Raw genomic sequence first — 20,944 nt, 5'->3', positions numbered from 1 at the left:
TGGGTACAAAAAATATTTTCTAGAGATCTGGAATAACAAAATAAAACTTGTACTTACAACTTGAGACTCACGAGCTTTAGGAAACATTTTGGCAACATTGAGCCCATCAATGACAATATCAAAAGGAGGAGAGTGTTTCACAAAGTTCTGAAATCTCTTAAGTTCCTAAAAAAAAAAAAATCAGATAAAACAATAAGGAACGTACTAAGGACTTTATTATAAACATAATGCTATGACTTTTATTATTGTTTTGGTAATTCAAAATATTCATCTTTTAAAAATACACAAACACAAAGATACTTTTAAAATGAAATCTGAAAAAGCCAGCCAAACAGAGGCAACTGCATATACTTATCTGACACACCTTATAATCTCACAGTGCTTCACACTTCACAAAGTACTTTCCCATGCTATTTCATTTAATCTGTAACCAGCTATCTAGTCTGCTACACTGACACACATGACAGTCATGATGAGAATGAAATATGAAATCTCTATGTCCTCCTGTTCTGTAAGCCTAGGGGAAGTAAACCTCAGATATGCCAGTCTACCAGTGCAATTGTGTTAAAGAACAAGGCTCTATAATTTGTAGCTCCTCTTTTGTCATCAAGAGGCTTTTACTTATGGCTGTTTTGAAGAGTTGAAGATTCATCCATTCATTCAACAAATACTTGCTAAGCATCTACCTACATGTGCCTAGCAGTTACCAAAGAGACAAAAAACCCTAACTTAAAGGAACTTGCATTTTAGTGGGAGGAGACACAAAATAAACCAAATAAGTAAGTAAATTATATTAAATGTTAAGTGTGATGCGTGCTATGGAGGAAAGAAATGGAGGAGAGGGAGTTTCATTTCTGGTAATGAAGGACTACCAGATAGTAACATAAATTCTATATAAAAAACAACTATTTAAAGGAACTAGAGAATGACCAAAAGCAGGCAGGAATTGGAGGAAACACATTTGAAAAAAGATCTGGTGCTTTCAAAACAGGTCTGAAAATTCTCTGACATTCCTCCCCACTCAAAAGGTGGATCCTAGCACAGCAGGCGTGGCTCAGCGGTTGAGCATCGACCTATGATCCAGGAGATCGAGGTTCAATTCCTGGTCAGGGGACATGCCCAGGTTGTGGTCTCCATCCCCAGTACGGGGTGTGCAGGAGGCAGCCAATCAATGACTCTCTCATCACTGATGTTTCTAGCTCTCTCCCCCTCTCTTCCTCTCTCTGAAGTCAATAAAGACATATTAAAAAAAAAAGTGGAGTCTAATTCTCTGCATGTGAATATGAGCTCATCTTTGTGACTGGCTCAATGACAGGAAAATGGCAGAAGTGGTGCGATGTGACTTCTGGGGCTAGGTAATAAAAGGCTATATAGCTTCCATCTGGCTCTCCTCAGGATTCTTGCTCTTGGAACCTAGCCTTCATGAAAAAGCCTAAGTAGAGGCCACATATAGGTGTTCCACCTGACAGTTCAAGTGAGTCCCAGGAAATAGCCAGGAGCAATTATCAGGCCTGTGAGAGTGAGGAGGAGTGACCTCAGCCCCCATTTGATTACAACAGTAGGATACCCAAGCAAGAATCATCCAATAGTCCAGTCAAACCCTAGAACCATGAGAGAGAGTAATAATAGTAATTAATAAATGTTTTTGTTTTATGCTACTACATTTGGGATAGTTTATCTACCCATAGAAAATCAGAAAAGAAGGACACAGCACAAGGTGAAATTTGTCTGTACATGGCTTTCTGCCAGAGTCAGCAATGGTTGGCAGGGGCAGAAAGAAATCAAACAGAAAGATGCAGACTTACTGGTTTCAGAAATCAGAAGACAGAGTTCAAGGCTGCCAGAGAGCTAAAAAGTGAGAGACGGAATGCTAGAAAGAAGGAGATGGAATGCTAGAAAGGAGGAAACAGCAAAAATCTGTGTGTAAATCCACCCCAATCCTTGACTAACCCTTGATTTGTACATGCATGAAGAAGACTCCAAAGAGCCCAGCAAAAAAACAACAGATAGAAAGACTTGTAAGACCTTGGCAAAGATTTCAGCTAGTATCCACTGCAAGGGAGAAAGAGTCTATAGTCAAAATAAGTCTAACCATCCTGCTAAAGCAAAAAAATCAATAATCTCCAGAGGACAATGATAGAATCCAGAGCCTTTGCAATATGTCTGTCATAATGTCCATACACAGTTAAAAAATTAATACGAGAAGAAACAGGAAAATGTGACTCAGAGTCAAGAGAAAAGAAAGTCAATAAAAATCAATGTAGCCCTAGCCAGTTTGGCTCAGTGGTTAGAGCATTGGACTGTGGACTGATGGGTCCCCGGTTGGATTCCAGCCAAGGGCATGTGCCTCGGTTGCAGGCTAACCAATCGATGTCTCTCCCATCAATGTTTCTCTCTCTCCCTTCCACTCTCTCTGAAAAGCAATGGAAAAAATAGCCTTTAGTGAGGATTTAAATAAATAAATAAAACTATTAAAAAAAAAAAAAAGAAATCAATCTACGGTCCAGATGCTGGATTTAGCAGGCAAGAACTTTAAAGTAACTATTGTGAATACATTCAAGAATTTAAAGGAAAATATAGTTATAATGAATGCAAAGAAGGGAAAACATAGACAAATACAGAGAGTCCTTGCCTTACAATTTTTCAACTTCATGATGGTATGAAAGAAATATGCATTTAGGCCTGGCTGGTGTGGCTTAGTGGTTGAGCGTGGACCTATGAACCAGGAAGTCACAGTCTGATTCCCAGTCAAGGCACATGCCCAGGTTGAAGCTTGATCCCCAGTAGGGAGGGTGCAGGAGGCAGCCAATCAATGACTCTCTCTCATCACTGATGTTTCTATCTCTCTCGCTCGCTCCCTTTCTCTCCCTGAAATCAATAAAAACATATTTAAAAAAAAAGAAATAAGCATTCAATAGAAACCATACTCTAATTTTGAATTTTGACCTTTTCCCGGGCTAGCAATATGTGGTATGATACTCTCTCGTGATGCTGGGCAGTAACAGTGAGTCAAAGCTCCCAGTCAGGCATGTGATCACCAGGGTAAACATATTGTAAACTATGCTGTATTGCCAGAATTTTCTTTGGCATTGTGTTCTGAGTACCTTTAAGGTAAGGTAGGCAAGCTATGAAGTTCAGTAGGTTAGGTGTATTAAATGTATTTTTGACTTACAATATTTTCAGTTTATGATGGGTTTATCTGGACGTAACCCCACTGTAAGCTGAGAAGCATCCGCAGAAACTATAAAAACATTCTAGAACCAAAAAGCACAAATACGAGATAAAATATTCACAGGCTGGACTTAGCAGATTGGAGATGGCAGAAGTAAAAGTCAGTGAACACAAATGACAGAGCAATAGAAGTGATTCAATATGAAGGGGAAAAAAGGTGGAAAGTAAAAGACGAACTGAGCCTCAGTAACCTGTGGAACAATGTCAAACAGATAAACATATATAATTAGACTCCAGAAGGAAAGAATAGAAAGGAGAAGGTAGAAAAAAATGTATGAATAATGGCTAAAATTTCCCAAAATTTGATGAAAAACATAATTTAGAGACCCAAGAAGCAGAGCAAATTAAAAGCAGGATAAATACAAAGAAAACCATAACTAGGCACATCATAGTAAGACTGCTGGAAAGCAAAGATAAAGAGAAAATCTTAAAAGCAGCCAGAAAAATGATACATTACATGTAAGATGATGATACAAATGGCAGTTCAATTCCCATCAGACAATGAGGCCAGAAGACAACGAGGGGATGTCTTTAAAGTGATGACAGAAAACAAAAAACTCTGTCAACCTGGACTTCTATATCCAGCAAAAATCCTTCAAGCACTGAGGTAAAAAAGTAAGGTGAAATAGAAATTTTCAAGTAAATGAATTCATCACCAGCAAGCCTGCATCATAAGAAATGCTAAAGCTATTCCTTCAGGATGAAGGGAAATAACATCAGATGGAAACCTAGATGTAAAAGAAGAAATGAAAAACATCAGATAAAACCCATATAATTTTGTTAACCAGTGCTATCCCAATAAACTCAATAAAAAGGGGGAAAAAAGAAAAACATCAGAAATGGTACACATATGGGTAATTATAAAAAAGAATATTTTTCTTCTTTTAATTTCTTTAAAAGATATGACAGGTTAAAGCAAAAATTATCATAATAATGTACTATAAGGCTTAAGACATATGCAAATGTGTTATGTATGACAATAATAGTATAAAAACCAGGAAGTGGTAAATGTAATGCTACTGCTATTAAGATTCCTACATTTTACCTGAAATGGTAAAAACTAAACTCTAGGCAGACTGGATTAAGTTAAAGATTCATACTGTAATCCCAAGTCATACATTAAAAAGTAATGCAGAAAAGGTATAAACAAAAATTCAGCAGAATTAAAATACTAAAAATATTCGGATTACCTCCCTCCAAACACACACAAAAAAGATTGGATAAATAGAAAACAAAGAGCAAAATATTTAAATTTAACACTATTAAAAATGCTGTTTATAATAGATATACTTTTAAATATAAAGGTAGATAAGCTGAAAGTGAAAAGCAGGGAGAAAATATATATCAGTAAGCTTAAGAAAGCTGGAGTGGCAACATTCATGTTAGACAAACTAGGCTTCAAGAAAAGGAGTATCACAAAAAAATAAAAGTGGATACTTAATAATGACACGATCAATATACTAGTAAGTATGCTTATATATAAGAACAAATCTTTGAAATACATGAAGCAAAACTTGACAGAACTAAGGAGGAAGAAATAAGTCTATAATTATAGATGGAGATTTCAACACTTTCTCTCCATAACGATAGAACAAGTAGATAAAAATCAGTTAAGGGTAGAGAAGACATAAGCTACACTAATAACTACTTTGAATTGATTGCTATCTGAAGGATTCTAGACCCAACAATAGCAGAATATATATTCTTTTCTAGTACACATGGAACACCAAGACACACACAACCTCTAGGCCATAAAATAAGTCTCAAATATTTCAAAATATTAAAATCTGAAAGAATATGTTTGCTAATCATGCACATAAATCAGAAACCAATAGCAGAAAAATATCTATAAATGTCCTAAATACTTCTAAATTATACTTCTAAATAACCCATGGGTCAAAAAAGAAGTTACACAGAAAATTAGAAAATATTTAGAAATATTTTGAACTAAGTGATAATAAAAGGTCACATATCAAAATTTATAGTATGCAATAAAGCAATACTTAGAGGGAAGTGTATAGCTTTAAATGTTTATATGAAAAGAAGAAAGGTTGCCCTGGAAGATTTGGCTCAGTGGTTAGAGCATCAGCCCGCAGACCGAAAGGTGGGGGGTACAATCCCTGGTCAAGGGCACGTACCTTGGTTGCAGGTTCAAAGCCTGACCCTGGTCCAGGTGTGTGTGGGAGGCAACCAATCAATGTGTCTTTCTCATATCAATGTTTGTTTCTCTCTTTCCCCTCCTTTTCCTCCCTTCCACTCTCTCTAAAAATCAAGGGGGAAAAATATCCTCAGGTGAGGATTAAAAAAAAAAAGAAAAGAACAAAGGTCTAATATCACTGATCTAAGTTTTCACTTTAAGCTAGAAAAGAGGAGAAAATTAAATTTCAAAGAAAGTAGAATAACAAAGTTAAGAACCAAAGGAATAGAAAACAGAAAAACAAGAAAATTAACCAGAGAAAAGGTTGGGAAACAATGAACCTCAATCCCTATCTCAGATCACACTAAAAAATTATTTTGAAATAGATCAAAATCTAAACCAGAAGGCCAAAACTATAAAAATTCTTGAACAGGCAAATTCTTCACATCAGGATCAACAAACATGTCTTGGGCAACACATAAAATCATCACTAATATTCATATAGTGTGCCTCTTGATATGAAGCCACTGAGGGCATAACAGCATTTTTGTGATATTTTTGCCAAAAGTTCATAACTTGAATCTAATCATAAGGAAAAAAAGATAAAGCAATAACTCAAACTGAGAGACATTCCACAAAATGAAAGACCTATAGTATAGTGGTATTTTGTTGTTGTTGTTGGTTTGTTTGTTTGTTTTGGTTTTTTTGAGATAGAGAAAGAAAGGGAGAGAGAGAGAAAGGAACATCAATGTGAGAGTGACTGGGGATCAAGCCCGAAATACGGGCATGTGCTTTGACCTGGAATTGAACCACCAATCTTTTAGTATAAGGGAAGAGGCCCAACCAGCTGAGCCACAGAAGCCAGGGCTATAGTGGGTTTTTTTAAAGTGGAGGTCCAAGAAAGACAAAGGAAATTAAGCGCTTCATTGCAGATCAAAAGAAACCAAGGAAACATGACAGCTAAACCCAAAGTGTAATCCTGTACAGGATCTGGAAAAGGAAAAGCTTATTGTGACAGGTGACAAACCTGAGTATCAACTGTGGATTAGATAAAGTTATTGTATCAATGTTACAAAGATGAAGAACTCCCTTTAGGCCAATAAGCACATGAAAAGATATTCAACATAATGAGTAATTTGGGTAATACACATTTAAAACCACAGTGAGATATCATTATATACCCAACAGAAGGGCTAAAATTAAAAAGGTTGACCATAACAAGTATGTGGAGCAACTGGAACTTTCACACACTGCTGGTGGGAATGAAAAATGGTATAAACACTTTGGAAAACAATTTGGCAAGTATCTTTTCAAGTTTACAACTTAGCAGTCCCACCTCTAGGTATTTATAGATGAGAAATGATGAAAATCTACATTCATATAAAGACTTATACATGAATGTTAATAATGACTTTATTCCTAATTGCCAAAATCTGGAAACAATGAAAATGTCCATTAACTGGAAATTAACGGGGGGGGGGGGGGGGGAGGTGGTATATCCAGACAATAGAATCCTATTCATCAATAAAAAGAAATTATTGATACACATAACAGAGATAAATCTCAAAAGTATTATGCAAAATGGAAAAAGATACACATAAAAAAATTCTCTGAAATCAATAAAAAAAATATTAAAAAACACCTACTTATATACTGTATGATTTCCATTTACATGAAACTTACAGGCAAAACCATACCAACAGAAAGCAGATTAAAGTTCCAGGAAATGGGGAGAGGGAAGTGACTGCAATGAACACAGTGGAACTTTTGGGGGTAATTATACCATATCTTGATTATGGAGGTTATTATACAATCGCCTGCATTTGTCAAAACTCACTGAATTGTACACTGGCAAATTTTAGTATTTATAAATTATACCTTAGTAAAACTGATAAAAAAACAAAAGAAAGTCCTAATACTATACATAATATATTTCATCTTTAAAATAACCGTTGATCCAAGTTCACGCTTTCATTTCTCATTTGACTTTTTCTATCCTCATCAACTCCAGTTGTGTGGAACCAACCTCTTTCCTTCCTACTCAGCAAAACACCTCATTTTAAAATTTCTCTACTCAAATATATTTTCTACAAATGTTTAGAAAGTTCTAAATAATATCAAAACTATTGGTTAGAATAAGGATATTATTTTTATAAGTGAAAATAAAGCTATCATGGAGAATTAAAACAGTTTACATACAATATGACAGTTTGGTTTTTTTTGTTTTACTATGAATGAATCAAGGGAAACAAAACAAGTGTACTAAGTTTCTAAAATTCAGGTTTCACTAATAATGAACATGAACAAGATTTCCCACTACACTTTGAATTTATCATTTTAGTGCTGCTCTTAGTACTATATTATATTCACCTCAGGAGTAATGACAAACTAAGGTATCTCAGTATTACTGGCAAAATGGACATCTGTAAAAATCAAGAGTTAAACAAGATAACTCATAAAATCCCCTTCCAGATCTGATATTCTATGTTAACAAGACTTGGAAATCCCTTAAAATCACAGAATGGAAAAGGGTATACTTGAGATGGTTTGTTTGAAAGGTGAGTCGCAGGAGCCTCTCCTTTAATCCTGTAATCACAGGATGTGTAATAAAATAAAATTTAAAATCCCACCCAAAGATTATTCTCCTGATCCACGTCTTCTAACAGAAAAATCCAAGATGTCAGGTTGGGCTTTTTCCCCTATTATTAAAGCTTCGCTTACTAAATATATTACTAGTCTGGGATTCTTTCTAATACTTCCTTCCAATGAGCCGCCAAAATGCTCACTTTTCCAAACTACACAAATTTATGTCATTGCAGTCAAAAGCCTCTGAGTAGCCCGGCCAGGCGTGGCTCAGCGGTTGAGCATCGACCTAGGATCCAGGAGATCAGGGTTCGATTCCCGGTCAGGGCACATGCCCGGGTTGCGGGCTTGATCAATGACTCTCTCATCATTGATGTTTCTATCTCTCTCCCTCTCCTTTCCTCTCTGAAATCAATAAAGATATATTTATTTAAAAAAAAAAAAAAAAAGCCTCTGAGTAGATCATACTGAAAAGGAGGACAAAGAAAGAGTTGACCTAGTGAGACAGCAAACTATGGCATAGGGCATTACAAATCTGCAAGTTTAGCTGTTTTAATGGAGGGTGAGTTTAAACGAAGACCAATTATCTCTTTGTAGGGCTACTGCTGGGATTGTGCTTGATTACAGATTTGTTAGTGATATGGCATACGAAAATCCACCAATCTTTTGATCATTTGTTCTTGACTATTAATAAAAGTTCTTCTTAAAAAAAAACAATTTTATTGAGAAACAATTCACACACCATTCAGTTCAATTGTTTGAAGTCTATAATTCAATTCACAGGTTTTGCAACATCACCACAATCTATTTTTAGAACATTCTTTTTTAAAAATTTATCTTTATTGTTGAAGTATTACAAATGTCCCCTTTCTTCCCGTTGATCCCCTCCACCCTGTGCCGCGCCCTCAACCCTTCTTGTTCCTCCTAGAAGAAACTTTATGCTCATTAGCAGTCCATTCCCATGCCGCCAACCTACCATGCAGTAATGACTAATCTACTTTCTGTCTCTATAGATGTACCTATTCTGGACATTTCATATAAACTGAACACAAATGTATGGTCTTCTGTGATTGACTTCTTTCACTCAGGATAATGTTTTCAAGGTTCACCCATGTTGTAGCATAAATGAGACTTCATTCCTTTTTATTGTTGAATAATATTCCACTGTATGGATATACTACTACATGTTATCCATTTATCAGTTGAAGGACATATAGATTTCTACTTTTTGGCTATTAAGAATAATGCTCCTATGAACATTTGTGTACAAGTTTTACATGGATGTATAACTTCACAGAAATTGTAAATACTATGACTTGCAACACAGGTTGTTAACTTAAATGCTTATAGGGACCAGGTGGGTAACATAAATAATATGCGCCAAGTATAAGAAAACATAACAGAGCAGGCAAAATGATAAATAGCAAATGGCATAAGTCTCATAATCTAATATTTAACAGAAACAAGTGAACACTGTGACAAACTGGAGAATACAGTTCCCTTAAAAAGGTACCAGCCCAGTATTCTGTCCAGTTAACTGTCACCACATAAAAATAAAGACCCAGGAAGAGCAGATTTGATTTTCAAGGAAAGTAAAAAATCTGGTATTCTAAAATATGTCAAATAACTTTTTAAGAGAGTAAAACACAAAGAAGCTCCAACAAAAAACATATATGGGCTAGATTCCATCCTTAAGCCACAAATTTATAAATACACTCACTTGGTCAGTCAACAGATTTTCATTAAGCACCTATTATGTGCCAAATAATTTTCTAATTCCTAGGAACAAAACAGTAAACAAATGCCCTGTCCTCAAGGAATTTATATATTAGTGGAGGAGACAAGGAACACCAAGGTAACAAATAGATATTTAATTTCAGATACAGAAAAGGGCCTTTGAGAAAAATTAAGCAGAGTAGGTATTAGCACCACTCTCCCTAGCCCCTCTCTATCTTAGACATGGTAGAAGGAAAAGGCCTAGTTTCTAATGAGGTGACATTTGAACAGAACTGAATGAAGTGAGGGAGCAAGCTCCCTTTGGGAGAAGAGCCTTCTAGCAGAGAAAAGAACTGCCAAGGCCCTTTCTAAACACCAAAGAGCTTTTTGCATGTTTGAGGCTTAACAACTAGACAATCTGGAAGCTCTAAGAATAAGTGTAGTCTTTACAAAAATCAACTCTTTCTTATTACCATAATATGGGAAAGAGTAAATACATGTAAAAACAATTCTAAAAATTAATCAAAAGTTTTCAGTTTGCTCCCTTATTCAACTTATTAGAAACAATGAAGCAGATCTGATATTTGTTGTTTTGTGGTTGTTACCTAATCACAAATGAGTAGCAAAATGATCCAAAGCCCCAAGGAGAAATAAACGAATGGCACAGCTATACCCTACTCATGACACATGAGCTCTAGAACAGAGGTGATCCAGCACCTGCCATCAAAGAGGTGGCTTCATAATTAGAAATGACTCTAACAACGTACAAGGCAGTAGAACTTGACTCTTCTATTTATTATTCCTCCTACATTATGGATGAGAAAGCAAACAGGTGAAGCAACTGATTTTTCTCAACAAATGATATGAAAAGAGACTAAAACTTTTTTTAAACCTTTCCATTTAAAAGAGGTTAAAACACTTAAATTTTTGTGGAATGATGGTCCATATGTATATTATGGTTTACTTCTATTCTGAGACTTTTATACTAATCTCACCAGGAAGTTCAAAATAGATCTCTCATTTATTTTACTTAATGTTCTATTCTAGAATAGCAACCAAGGAAAAACAGGACTACAATAGTATACACACAAAACATTACAGCATAAAAGAAACAATGATCTTAACATATTAATTATACTCAATGTAGAAAAATATCAGATAACACATATTTTCCAAAACAAAGGAGTATGAAAACAACTGGCTTTTGTCATAGTCAATATGGAAAAATAGGGGAATACCAGCTATTTTGGTTGGAAGCACTGCTTTTAACATGGGAACAACAATAATAAATGCATCTCTGCATCTAATGGTCGAATTTCTTTGTGAGCCTTCTTCAAGGATCCAAACAAATCCTGAATAAAAAGAACGCTAACATGACTGCCTTAATGAAGCCAGGGAAAAAATAAAGTCACATGTCTGGAAAATGTCACTGCAATCTAACAACTAATAATCTAAGAAAGCTTATACTCATTTAATAGCAAGGTATGTTTTAGATTTTTTCAATTAGTAATTATAGCTATAATTACAATAGTGAACTATCCTATTTAAAAACACTTATAATGTTATCTGAGTTTTCTGATTTCAGTGAGATGAAAAAACAAACTAGCCCGGCCGGGCGTGGCTCAGGGGTTGAGCATTGACCTAGGATCCAGGCGATCAGGGTTAGATTCCCGGTCAGGGCACATGCCCGGGTTGTGGGCTGCAGCCGATCAATGACTCCCTCATCATTGATGCTTCTATCTCTCTCTCTCCCTCTCCTTTCCTCTCTCTGAAATCAATAAAGATATATTTTAAAAAAACACAAAAAACTAAAAACTTCCCTGATACAAATATCTAAAAAAGCTGGGTAAAATACAACAAAAAGACTTAATGCATGGTTGAACTTGGAAAAAAGAAAGAGAAATAAATTTCCAAGTGCAAGAGATAAAGCCAGATCTGAAAATCAGAATGGTAATAATAATTGATTCTAATTTTGTCCAAGAGAGGAAAAATGCGGTGGTTATTAACAAACAGGGGCTTGGCTTTTGATATCCTCATGGGAACTGGAAAACTATCAACCTAGGGCCCAAATGAAGGGAAAAATTGGAAGTGAACTCCTGAATAAATGAGGAACCTTTACAAAAAAGCACACTGATGTCAGAACACAGTACACCAGGCATCTTTATCTCTTCTAGAGGTGTAAGTAGCAGGGGGAAAACCCTTAAGAATAAGAAACTCCAGTCTCATGTCTTAAATGTGTTTGGAGTACAAATTTAGATAAACTGTGTGATACAAAATCATCACACTACACCAAAAAATTATATAAAAACTGGTTCTCATCTAGTAATATCTCTTGGGCACTTGGCAGAAGCAAACACAAAACCTCTAGAGAGACACTATCAACAATTCAGGCAACAAAGGAATTTTCATAGAAAGAGAAGGCCCCTCTAAAACTGTATTCACCAATTTAAAATTACAAAACACAAGAATAAACAATCTACCATGTGTGAGAGTCCTCTGACACAACAGAAGGATTGAAGCCCAAAGAATTCAGGATAAAGGATAATAGAAAAATCAAACAGACAATATAAAATAAGTCTGTAACAATAATTAAAATGTAGAAGAAGAATCAGAACTGTAAGAAAAAACAGAGACCATAAAAAATCTGAAGAGGAAAATTTGAAAGAGAAGTTCTAAAATTAAAATTCTAAAATAAAACTAAATGAAGGGGGGGAAAATCCAAATGTCTATCATCTGATGAATAAACAAATTGTGGTACACTCATACACTGGGACACTACTCAGCAATGAACTACTGACACATGTAACAACACAAACTCAAAAACATATTTAAAACTAAATCTAATATATTGTAAAAACAAATGACATTATGTTAAGTGAAAGAAGACAATTACAGATTATATGAGTCTATTTATATGAATTTTTTTTTTTTTTAGTAAAGACAAAACTAGAGATAGAAAGCAGATCAGTGGTTGCTGTAGCAAAGGGTAGGAGCAGGGATTGACCTCAAAAGGGCATGATGAAATTTTCTGGAGTGATAGAAGTATTCTAAAACTGAACTGTGGTGATGGTCACACAGTGGTATATATTTTCTCAAAATCATTTAACTATATGCTTAAAATAGGTCACCTTTATGGCCTGTTAATTATTGAAACATTAGGGGAAATACCCCTAAATGAGTGGGGAGTAAGAATAAACACATCTGAAGTGAGAAGTAGTGAACTAGAAGATAGAACTGAAGAAGTTACCCAGAATGCAATTTGGAGAGACAAAGAGATGAAATATATAAGAGTAAGAGACATAGAGAAGAGTGGGAAAGGGCCTAACTAAAGTCTAATAGTAATGTCAGGAGAAGCAATATTTGAAGATATATGGGCTGAAGAATTATTTAGGATTGATTCAATATGTGAAACCTCAGATTCATAAAGATCAGTGAATCCCAAGCAGGAAAAATAATACATTCATACATACATATAATGGTGAAACCGCAGAAGTAGAAAAAAAATCTTAAGCTCAACAACGAAAATAGAGATGATCTACAATGAAACAAAAATTGGACCACAAGCAAAATTTTTCAACATTAACTAAAACAGAGGCCAAAAGACAATGGACTACTACCTTCAAAGTGTTGAGGGAAAATATTAAAATTGATATAAGCTATCATTCAAGTAAACATTTTCAGACAAATAAAATAGTTTACTACTCTTAACCTGTTACTGAAAGAATGTTATTCAGGAAGATGCCCAAAAGAAAATATGGGGTTCAATGAAAATGCGAGTGCTGGAGCTATATAGCTGTGTGTGTCACTGGCATACAGGTGGCAGAGAAAACCAGAGGAGTGGGTGAAAATGGACAAGAAGAGTGAGTAGAGTAGAAGAGGAAGGAAGCCCTAGGAAACACCAAAACCTTAGGGGATAGGCAGAGGACATTTTATTACTGTCTTCTTACTATAAAAGGATAAAACTCAGTTTTATCTATTAAGAAAGAGCAATGGGCCTGGCCGGCATGGCTCAGTGGTTGAGCATCTACCTATGAACCAGGAGGTCAGGGTTTGATTCTCAATCAGGGCACATGCCCAGGTTGTAGGCTCGATCCCCAGTAGGGGGCATGCAGGAGGCAGCAATCAATGAGTCTCTCTCATCATTGATGTTTCTCTCTCTCCCTCTCCCTTCCTCTCTCTGAAATCAATAAAAATGTTTTAAAGAAGGAAGGAAGGAAGGGAAGGAGGGAGGGAGGGAGGGAAAGAAGGGAGGGAGGGAAAGAAGGGAGGGAGGGAAAGAAGGGAGGGAGGGAAAGAACGGAGGGAGGGAAAGAACGGAGGGAGGGAGGGAGGGAATGATGAAGGGAAGGGGAAATGAGCTTTAAGGAGAGAATAGCAAGAGATGTAAGGGGATCTGGAAAATATAAACATAAATTTAAGAAAAAACAAAATGCAACAGCAGAATTAAAATCTTCATTGGAAGTAATACACTAGAACATGAATTACTGTGAAATGCAGCACAAACTTTGACAAATTCTATTAGAATGCAGATGAAAGGAACAAAGAGAGAAAGTTAAAAGAATGCTATAAAAGGCCAGAGAATAGAGATCTAACTTAAGCCTCAAGAGGATGTTCCCAAGGAACAAACCAAAACAAAAAGAGAACTAATTAAAAAAAACAAAAAACTTTCCTACAATAAAAAGATCTAAGGACTCATGAGATTTAGGGAAACTTAATGAGAAAATTCACTTAGTCCTCTTCTCCCAAAAGTTTTAATTGTGAGGCTGAAGAAGAAAAATCCTATATCTATCCAGGCCAAATAATAATAAGACTTTTACAGTGTTTTCCATATACCATGCAGATTACAAAAATATGGGAAAACAAGAATTCTAAGTGCTTCCATATTCAATGGTATGAGGTAGAGACCCCCACTTTAACAGATTAGGAGATTAAAGCACAGAGAAGTTAAGTGTTAAGTTTAGGATTTGAAATCTAGAAATCTATCCTCGCATTGTTCCACTATACCTCAGAGCAAAAATCAAGTTGGGAACCCCAAGGCCAGATCACAAAACAACTATGTTTGAAGATGGTGGGAACAGTCCTCACACGGGCCTGAACCTCCTGGCACCTGCCTCGTTTTTCCTTCTTTCTGGACAGTACATATTAATAAGCTGTGGCCTATATTCCTAAGCAAGGTACGCCAATCAAGGCTTTGGCCCTTTCTCATAGGGTACTTGCAGACAAGAGGAGAGAAATGCAAAAGTCCTTCAGGAGTCCTTTTGTTGAGGAGTCCTATTTGTTTTGATGTAGTGTCCTAGTTTATTTAGGAAGTGATGTCCCTCTTTCTGTTCCCCACCCTCAAAAAAGACTAATAAGAAGTATTGGGCCCTGGCCAGTTTCGTTCAGTGGTTAGAGCGTCAGTCAATGGGCCAAAGGGTTCCGGGTTGGATTCCGGCCAAGGGCACGTACCTCAGTTGCAGGCTCCATCCTGGGCCCCGGTCAGGGTGCGTGTGGGAGGCAACCAATCAATGTGTCTCTCTCACACTGATATTTTCCTCTCCTCTCTCTCTCTCTTTCACTCTCTCTGAAAAGCAATGGAAAAAATATCCTCAGGTGAGGATTAAAACAAAACAAAACATAAAACAGAAGTATTGGAATTTCACCTGAATAGAAGTCTGATGAGGTATTTGTCAACAGCAGGTCACAGCCCATTACTGGGTCATGAAATCAATTTAATAGGTTGCAACCAGCATTTTGGGGGGAAGTAAACAATTAATTAAAATAGAGTGCAACACATGCAGCAAGAGCATGTAATATTTTGTATGCAAAATTTTTTTTTCAGTTATAAAAATGGGATGTTATATAAAATGTATTTTGTACTTGAGCTGTGGTCAAAACTGTTTAAAAGCCACTGGTAATGAAACACTGCCATACGTACAAAATATAACTTTGCCCAGGAACATTATTAATATATTTTATCATAGGTCTATAATATTTACCACTTGAAAGTTTATTAAGGGGCTAGAACCCCAGTTCTAAGGACTAGCCCTACCATATATTACGACATATAATAAAACTATAATACGTAATCAAAATTATATGGTCACACCCTGGCCAGTATGTTTCAGTGGTTAGCGCATCGGCCCACACACGTAAGGGTCATGGGTTTGATTCCCAGTCAAGGGTATGTGCCTGGGTAGCAGATTTGATCTCCAGCCCTGGTTGGGACTCGTGCAGGAGGCAACCAACTGATGTGTCTCTCTCACATTGATGTTACTCTCCCTCTACCCCCCAGCACCTCTCCCCCTTGCATTTTCTTTAAAAAAAAAAAAAAAAAATCGTAAAAAATATTCTCAGCTGAGGTTTAACAACAACATCAAAAAATTGTATGGTCATGTACAGAGGTTAAATAAAAGCTGTTGACACAACTGGGTAAGTAGCTGGAGGAAAATAATCAAGTGGGAACTATTTACTCATTTATACCAGAAAAAAACCCATATGAATAAAAGTTTAAAGGAACACAACAAAAGTAGTAGAGGGCAAAGGGAGGTTCTTTGTTGTGTGTGTTCATTTTTAATAATCTTGTAATGGAAAAGATCTTTCTACGTAGGAAACCCAGGAACCATAAGAAAAAAGTTTGATTAACATGCCTATTTAAAAATGTGCATGGAAAAAAATAGCGTAAGTTAAAAAAAGGCCTCAAAAAATTGTAATTCAAATCATGAGTTTTCAAATAAAGAGCTCCTACAAATCAATAAAAAACAATGACCAATAATTAAGGTTAAAAAATGGGTAAGACAGAAGCAAGCAGTTAGCAGAAAAGAAGTATACTGGCTTTAAACCTATGAAAAGATGGTTGACTTACACATTAAGAAAAATGTAGGAAAACAAATAGGGAGGGGGGGAAGGGAGCAGCTGGAGCAAGGAAACTTAGGCAAGAGGATGGCTGTGGTTACACTTTGGATTTTGTCACTATGGCCCTAGGAGGATCTGAGCCCATGCTTCCTCACAGTCACTGAGCTCCATGCTGTGGCCAAGGTCCAGGCCTCTACGGGCCACCACATACTGCAGGGCGGCAGTGCGTATGGACTGGGGGGACTTGGTGCTGACTGGGGCTGCCTGGGGAGGGGTCCAGAGGTCCAGGAGAGGCTGGCATGGGACCAGCAGGACGAACAGTGCAGGGCTCTGAAGCATGGAGGGGGTTCTGCACAAGAGGACCAACTATCTCACAGGTTGGCAGCTCGTTGGTTTGTTTGAGATAATGGAATCCCATCCTACTATGATTCACAAGATGATATTTGCAAAGAGAGCAAAGGAAGTATAAAGATGGCAGTTTTAGAAATTCAAGTCCATTTGGCAGACAACACAAGAATGGAATTAACCATTCCAGGATAGCAGCATTTCTACATGAAGGCAGTGGATGCAGCTGCAAGACAGGAGTGGCTGGTTGCTCTGGGCAGCTCCAAAACCTGTTTGATACTAGGACTAAAAAAGAAAAATAAGTGAAACCAGTGAATCTCTGAAAACCAAAATCGCTGAACTTGGCCTCTTCTCTGACCTAAATGTAGCAAGTTTATATGATTCAAGAAATTGTTCACCATAATGCAGATCATTCATCCCAGCATAGAGAACATGAATGAAGCCTCTTCTCTACTTAGTGCAACAGTAATACCTTCATCACAATGCTTGAGGAATGTGTGAAGACAGCAAATGCTAAGTTTAAACCTGAGCTGTTCCAGCTGTCCCATCAGGATCCCTTAGTTTTTCCTGTGTCATCTTCCCCGGTTCAAATGATGAAGCATTCTGTCAGCCACCTGGGTTCGTACAGTTCAGAGAGGAGCAGCCACTCTATAAAAGAACCGGTGTCTACACTTCACCCACTCTCCCCGGGAGCTAAAGAATCTCCTCGGATACACCCTTGTAATGATATTACTCTTAAAGACCCAGATAGGCCTGATTACTGTTCAAGAAATACACTTAATGGAGATTTGGCATCAGCAGCGATTCCTGATGAAAGCAGACTGATGGCCAAAAAAATCTGAATTGGAAGATCATCTTTCATCCTTCTCTTCCTGAGGAAACAGAAGTGTCCGACGTCCTCTCAGTATTGCTATGCAAAAGCTGCTGTAATTAAACTATGTTATAGGAAGCATTTTCCCCTTAGGATTTCTCTGCATTTTATAGAATATTGTAAAACAAACAAAAACCCACACATACCTTTGAAGTGTATTTTATCTTTCTATAGTTTCTTTACAAGAGTATTCTCCTAATAACTTCACAGTATGAATGTTCATCTTTTTTCTTTTTAAATAAATGATGGTGTAATATTTTGACATCCATAATGACAAATGTAGATATTTTTCTAAAAAACTATAAGGGACTGACAGCTTAGTCAGTATATTGTAGCTCATAAACATGATATGCTATAAATTAATGTTTCAGTTTGACAGAAGTGTGATATATGTAACTTGTGCCATGAACCAAATGGTAACTTTACCCCAGCTGAAAATGAGTTAGGATAGCAGCTTGATGGTGATTGTAGTGTATTCCTTTAAGCAAAAAGGAAACATTTAATATTCTAAATACTTTTGGCCCAAATATCATGACAGTGAGGATTTTTTCACAAACCAGACTATGCTGTCCTTCATATGTGAAGTTGACACTACTGATCTGTCAATACCAAATGTTGGGTTAAAGTATTTAATTTTTATTTATTTATTTTTCTGTTGCATCAAAAATGACCTACCAAATTTAAGATGTGTATGCATTGATATTTACACTGTTCTAGAAAAGAGGTTAATGTTATAGCGAACTTGTTCACTTTGACCAGAGAAATAAATAGCTTTCAATGGAAAATGAAAGAAAAATTAAATTAACCCTATACTGAAATTCCATTTTTCACTTCAGACAGGTGAAGATTGAAATGTTTGATGACACAGTGGAACACAAAGGTGTGGAGACACAAGAATCCTCATACTTTGCTGATCAGTGTAAATGTATACTGATAAAATTTCCATGAATGCCAATCAAAACTGATACATCTCTGATGCCCTAACAATTCAATTTGCAGGGATCTACCTTACAGCTGTCTTAGAATATGTGAGAAATTACAAATGTATAAGGTGAATCACTGTGGCATTTTTATAATAGTAAAAGACTTAAAACAACCTAGGAGAGGAAACAAGATGGCAGCATAGGTAACAGCTGTACCCGCTGCCTCCCACAACCACATCAAAATTACAACTAAAATACAGAACCAACATCACTCAGAACCTCCTGAAATCTGGCTGAACAGAAGCCCTACAAGGAGCGAACTGAAGGAGCATCAAGACCGGTAGGAGGGGCGGAGACAACGGCGGATCAGGGCTGGATCCTGGAGACACGTCCGCAGACCCACACTCGGTGCCATTGTTTAAACCCGGGAGCGGTACCTTGGCGGTGGAGGTTTCCGGAGGAGTGAGGGGCCCTAGCCCCACATCAGGCCTCCAGACCAGGGCTCCAAGGCCAAGAAGAGAAATCCCCACAACTTCAGGCTCTAAAAACCAGCGGGGACTGTCGCTGAGGGTTGGGGAGGGTGCGGGAGTCCCAAGCTTTCCTCTTAAAAGGCCCGCGCACCAACTTACTCAGACACGCTCCCTCTAGAGAGCCCCAGCTTGGGGCAGCAGCTTCAAAGGAACCTGGGACACTTGGGCAGAAACTAACCTGCCTGAAATAGGGGCGAGAGCTGGAGGGGCTGCTTTCTCCCAGGCAGAAGAGCTAGCAGAGGCCGTTGCTCCTTTGGCGAGCCCTCCCCACATACAGCCTGCAGGCAGGCACCATATTTGAATCTCCAGCACCTGACTCACATCTTTGGCACCGCCCCGTGATTCCTGGAGGCCCCGCCCCTCCCCACCTGCAAGCTCATCCAGGACATTTCCAGTGGCTTTTCTGTGCAAGTGGCCTCTCCAGCCTTATGCTTAAGACTTTCCTAAAATCTCTCAAACAAGCAGCAGTGGGCCCCATACATCTTGATAAGTGGCCCCAGGCCTGGCACTAGCAGCAGCCTGCATTGGCTCATAGCTTGGCCTCTCCTGGACAACACTAAGCCCAGCACAAGTAGCAAACAACTATGGTTTGCTGTGTAGCTCATGCTGGGTGGCCCTGGGCAAGGCACTGGCAGAGGCTGACTCTGCACCTCCCGAAGGTCCCAGAGACAGTGCAGCTGGTGGTCAGACTTGACCACGCTGGATTACAAGCCTACCACATCCACCAGTGACACTCAAGGAGCACACCTGGTGAACACCAAAGCTCCACTGAAGTAAATCCTGCTCCATAGGGGTGTCTCCAGCACAGCAGCTCTTTGTCTGTAGTTGCAGCTGGTCCTTACAGGTGACTGGCCTGGGGGTCAATTCCTCCCAGTGACGCCAATAGCAACCAAGGCTCAACTACAACAGGACAGTGCACACAGCCCACACAGGGGAGCACCTAGAAGGCCCAGCTCAGGTGACGGGGGAGGCTGAGCCTCTGGACTCTACAGGACACCTACTACACAAAGCCACTCTACAAATTGCAGGAGACATAGCAGCTCTACCTAATACATAGAAACAAACAACTGGAAGCAGCCAAAATGTGGAGGCAAAAAAACATCACAAAGGAAAGAATAGAAGAAATCTCCAGAAGAGGAACTAAATGAAATAGATCCAAGCAAGCTAACAGATAGAGAGTTCAAAATTTTGTTTATCAGGATGCTCAACCATATTATTATGAAAATAACTGAGAAAAATCGATGACATAATAAAGTACCAATTTGAAATGAAGGCTACATGAACTGAAATGAAGAATAATTTACAGGGAATCAACAATAGAGTAGAGGACGCTGAGAATCAAATCAGCAATTTGGAACATGAGGAAACAAAAAACACCCAACCAGAAGAGCAAAAAGAAAAAGAAATCCAGAAATATGAAGATAGTATAAGGAGCCTCTGGGACAACTTCAAGAGACTCAACTTTCGTATTATTGGGGTGCCAGAAGAAGAAGAGAGCATGAAATTGAAAACCTATTTGAAAAAATAATGACAGAAAACTTCCCCTACCTGAGGAAAGAAATAGACTTACAAGTCCAGGAAGCACAGAGGGTCCCAAACAAGAGGAACCCAAAGAGGCCCACACCAAGACACATCATAATTAAAATGCCAAAGGTTAAAGACAAAGAGAGAATCTTAAAAGTAGCAAGAGAAAAGCAGTTAGTTACCTACAAGGGAGCACCCATACGACTGTCAGCTGATTTCTCAACAGAAACCTTGCAGGCCAGAAGAGAGT

At 37.7% G+C, this 20,944-nt stretch overlaps 1 protein-coding gene and 1 pseudogene across 2 annotated transcripts in view; one reads left to right on the top strand and one right to left on the bottom strand.

Annotated features, from left to right (window-relative positions):
• The window catches only part of PRORP (protein only RNase P catalytic subunit), a 147,010-nt gene that overhangs the window by 99,639 nt on the left and 26,427 nt on the right, over nucleotides 1–20,944 (bottom strand). Inside the window, exon 5 of one of the 2 annotated variants that reach the window (XM_016198441.2) lies at nucleotides 58–165. The exons of the other annotated variant lie outside the window; for it this stretch is intronic. Within the exon in view, the coding sequence (XP_016053927.2) occupies nucleotides 58–165 (108 nt within the window). The remainder of the gene's footprint in view (nucleotides 1–57; nucleotides 166–20,944) is intronic. 2 annotated transcript variants of the gene reach the window in all.
• LOC107526092 (pleckstrin homology domain-containing family A member 3 pseudogene) lies at nucleotides 16,839–17,722 on the top strand (annotated as a pseudogene).

This window comes from Miniopterus natalensis, chromosome 1, assembly GCF_054644295.1.
Source record: "Miniopterus natalensis isolate mMinNat1 chromosome 1, mMinNat1.hap1, whole genome shotgun sequence".
NCBI classification, from domain to species: domain Eukaryota; kingdom Metazoa; phylum Chordata; class Mammalia; order Chiroptera; family Miniopteridae; genus Miniopterus; species Miniopterus natalensis.
This window is presented reverse-complemented; position numbering and strand designations above follow the sequence as displayed.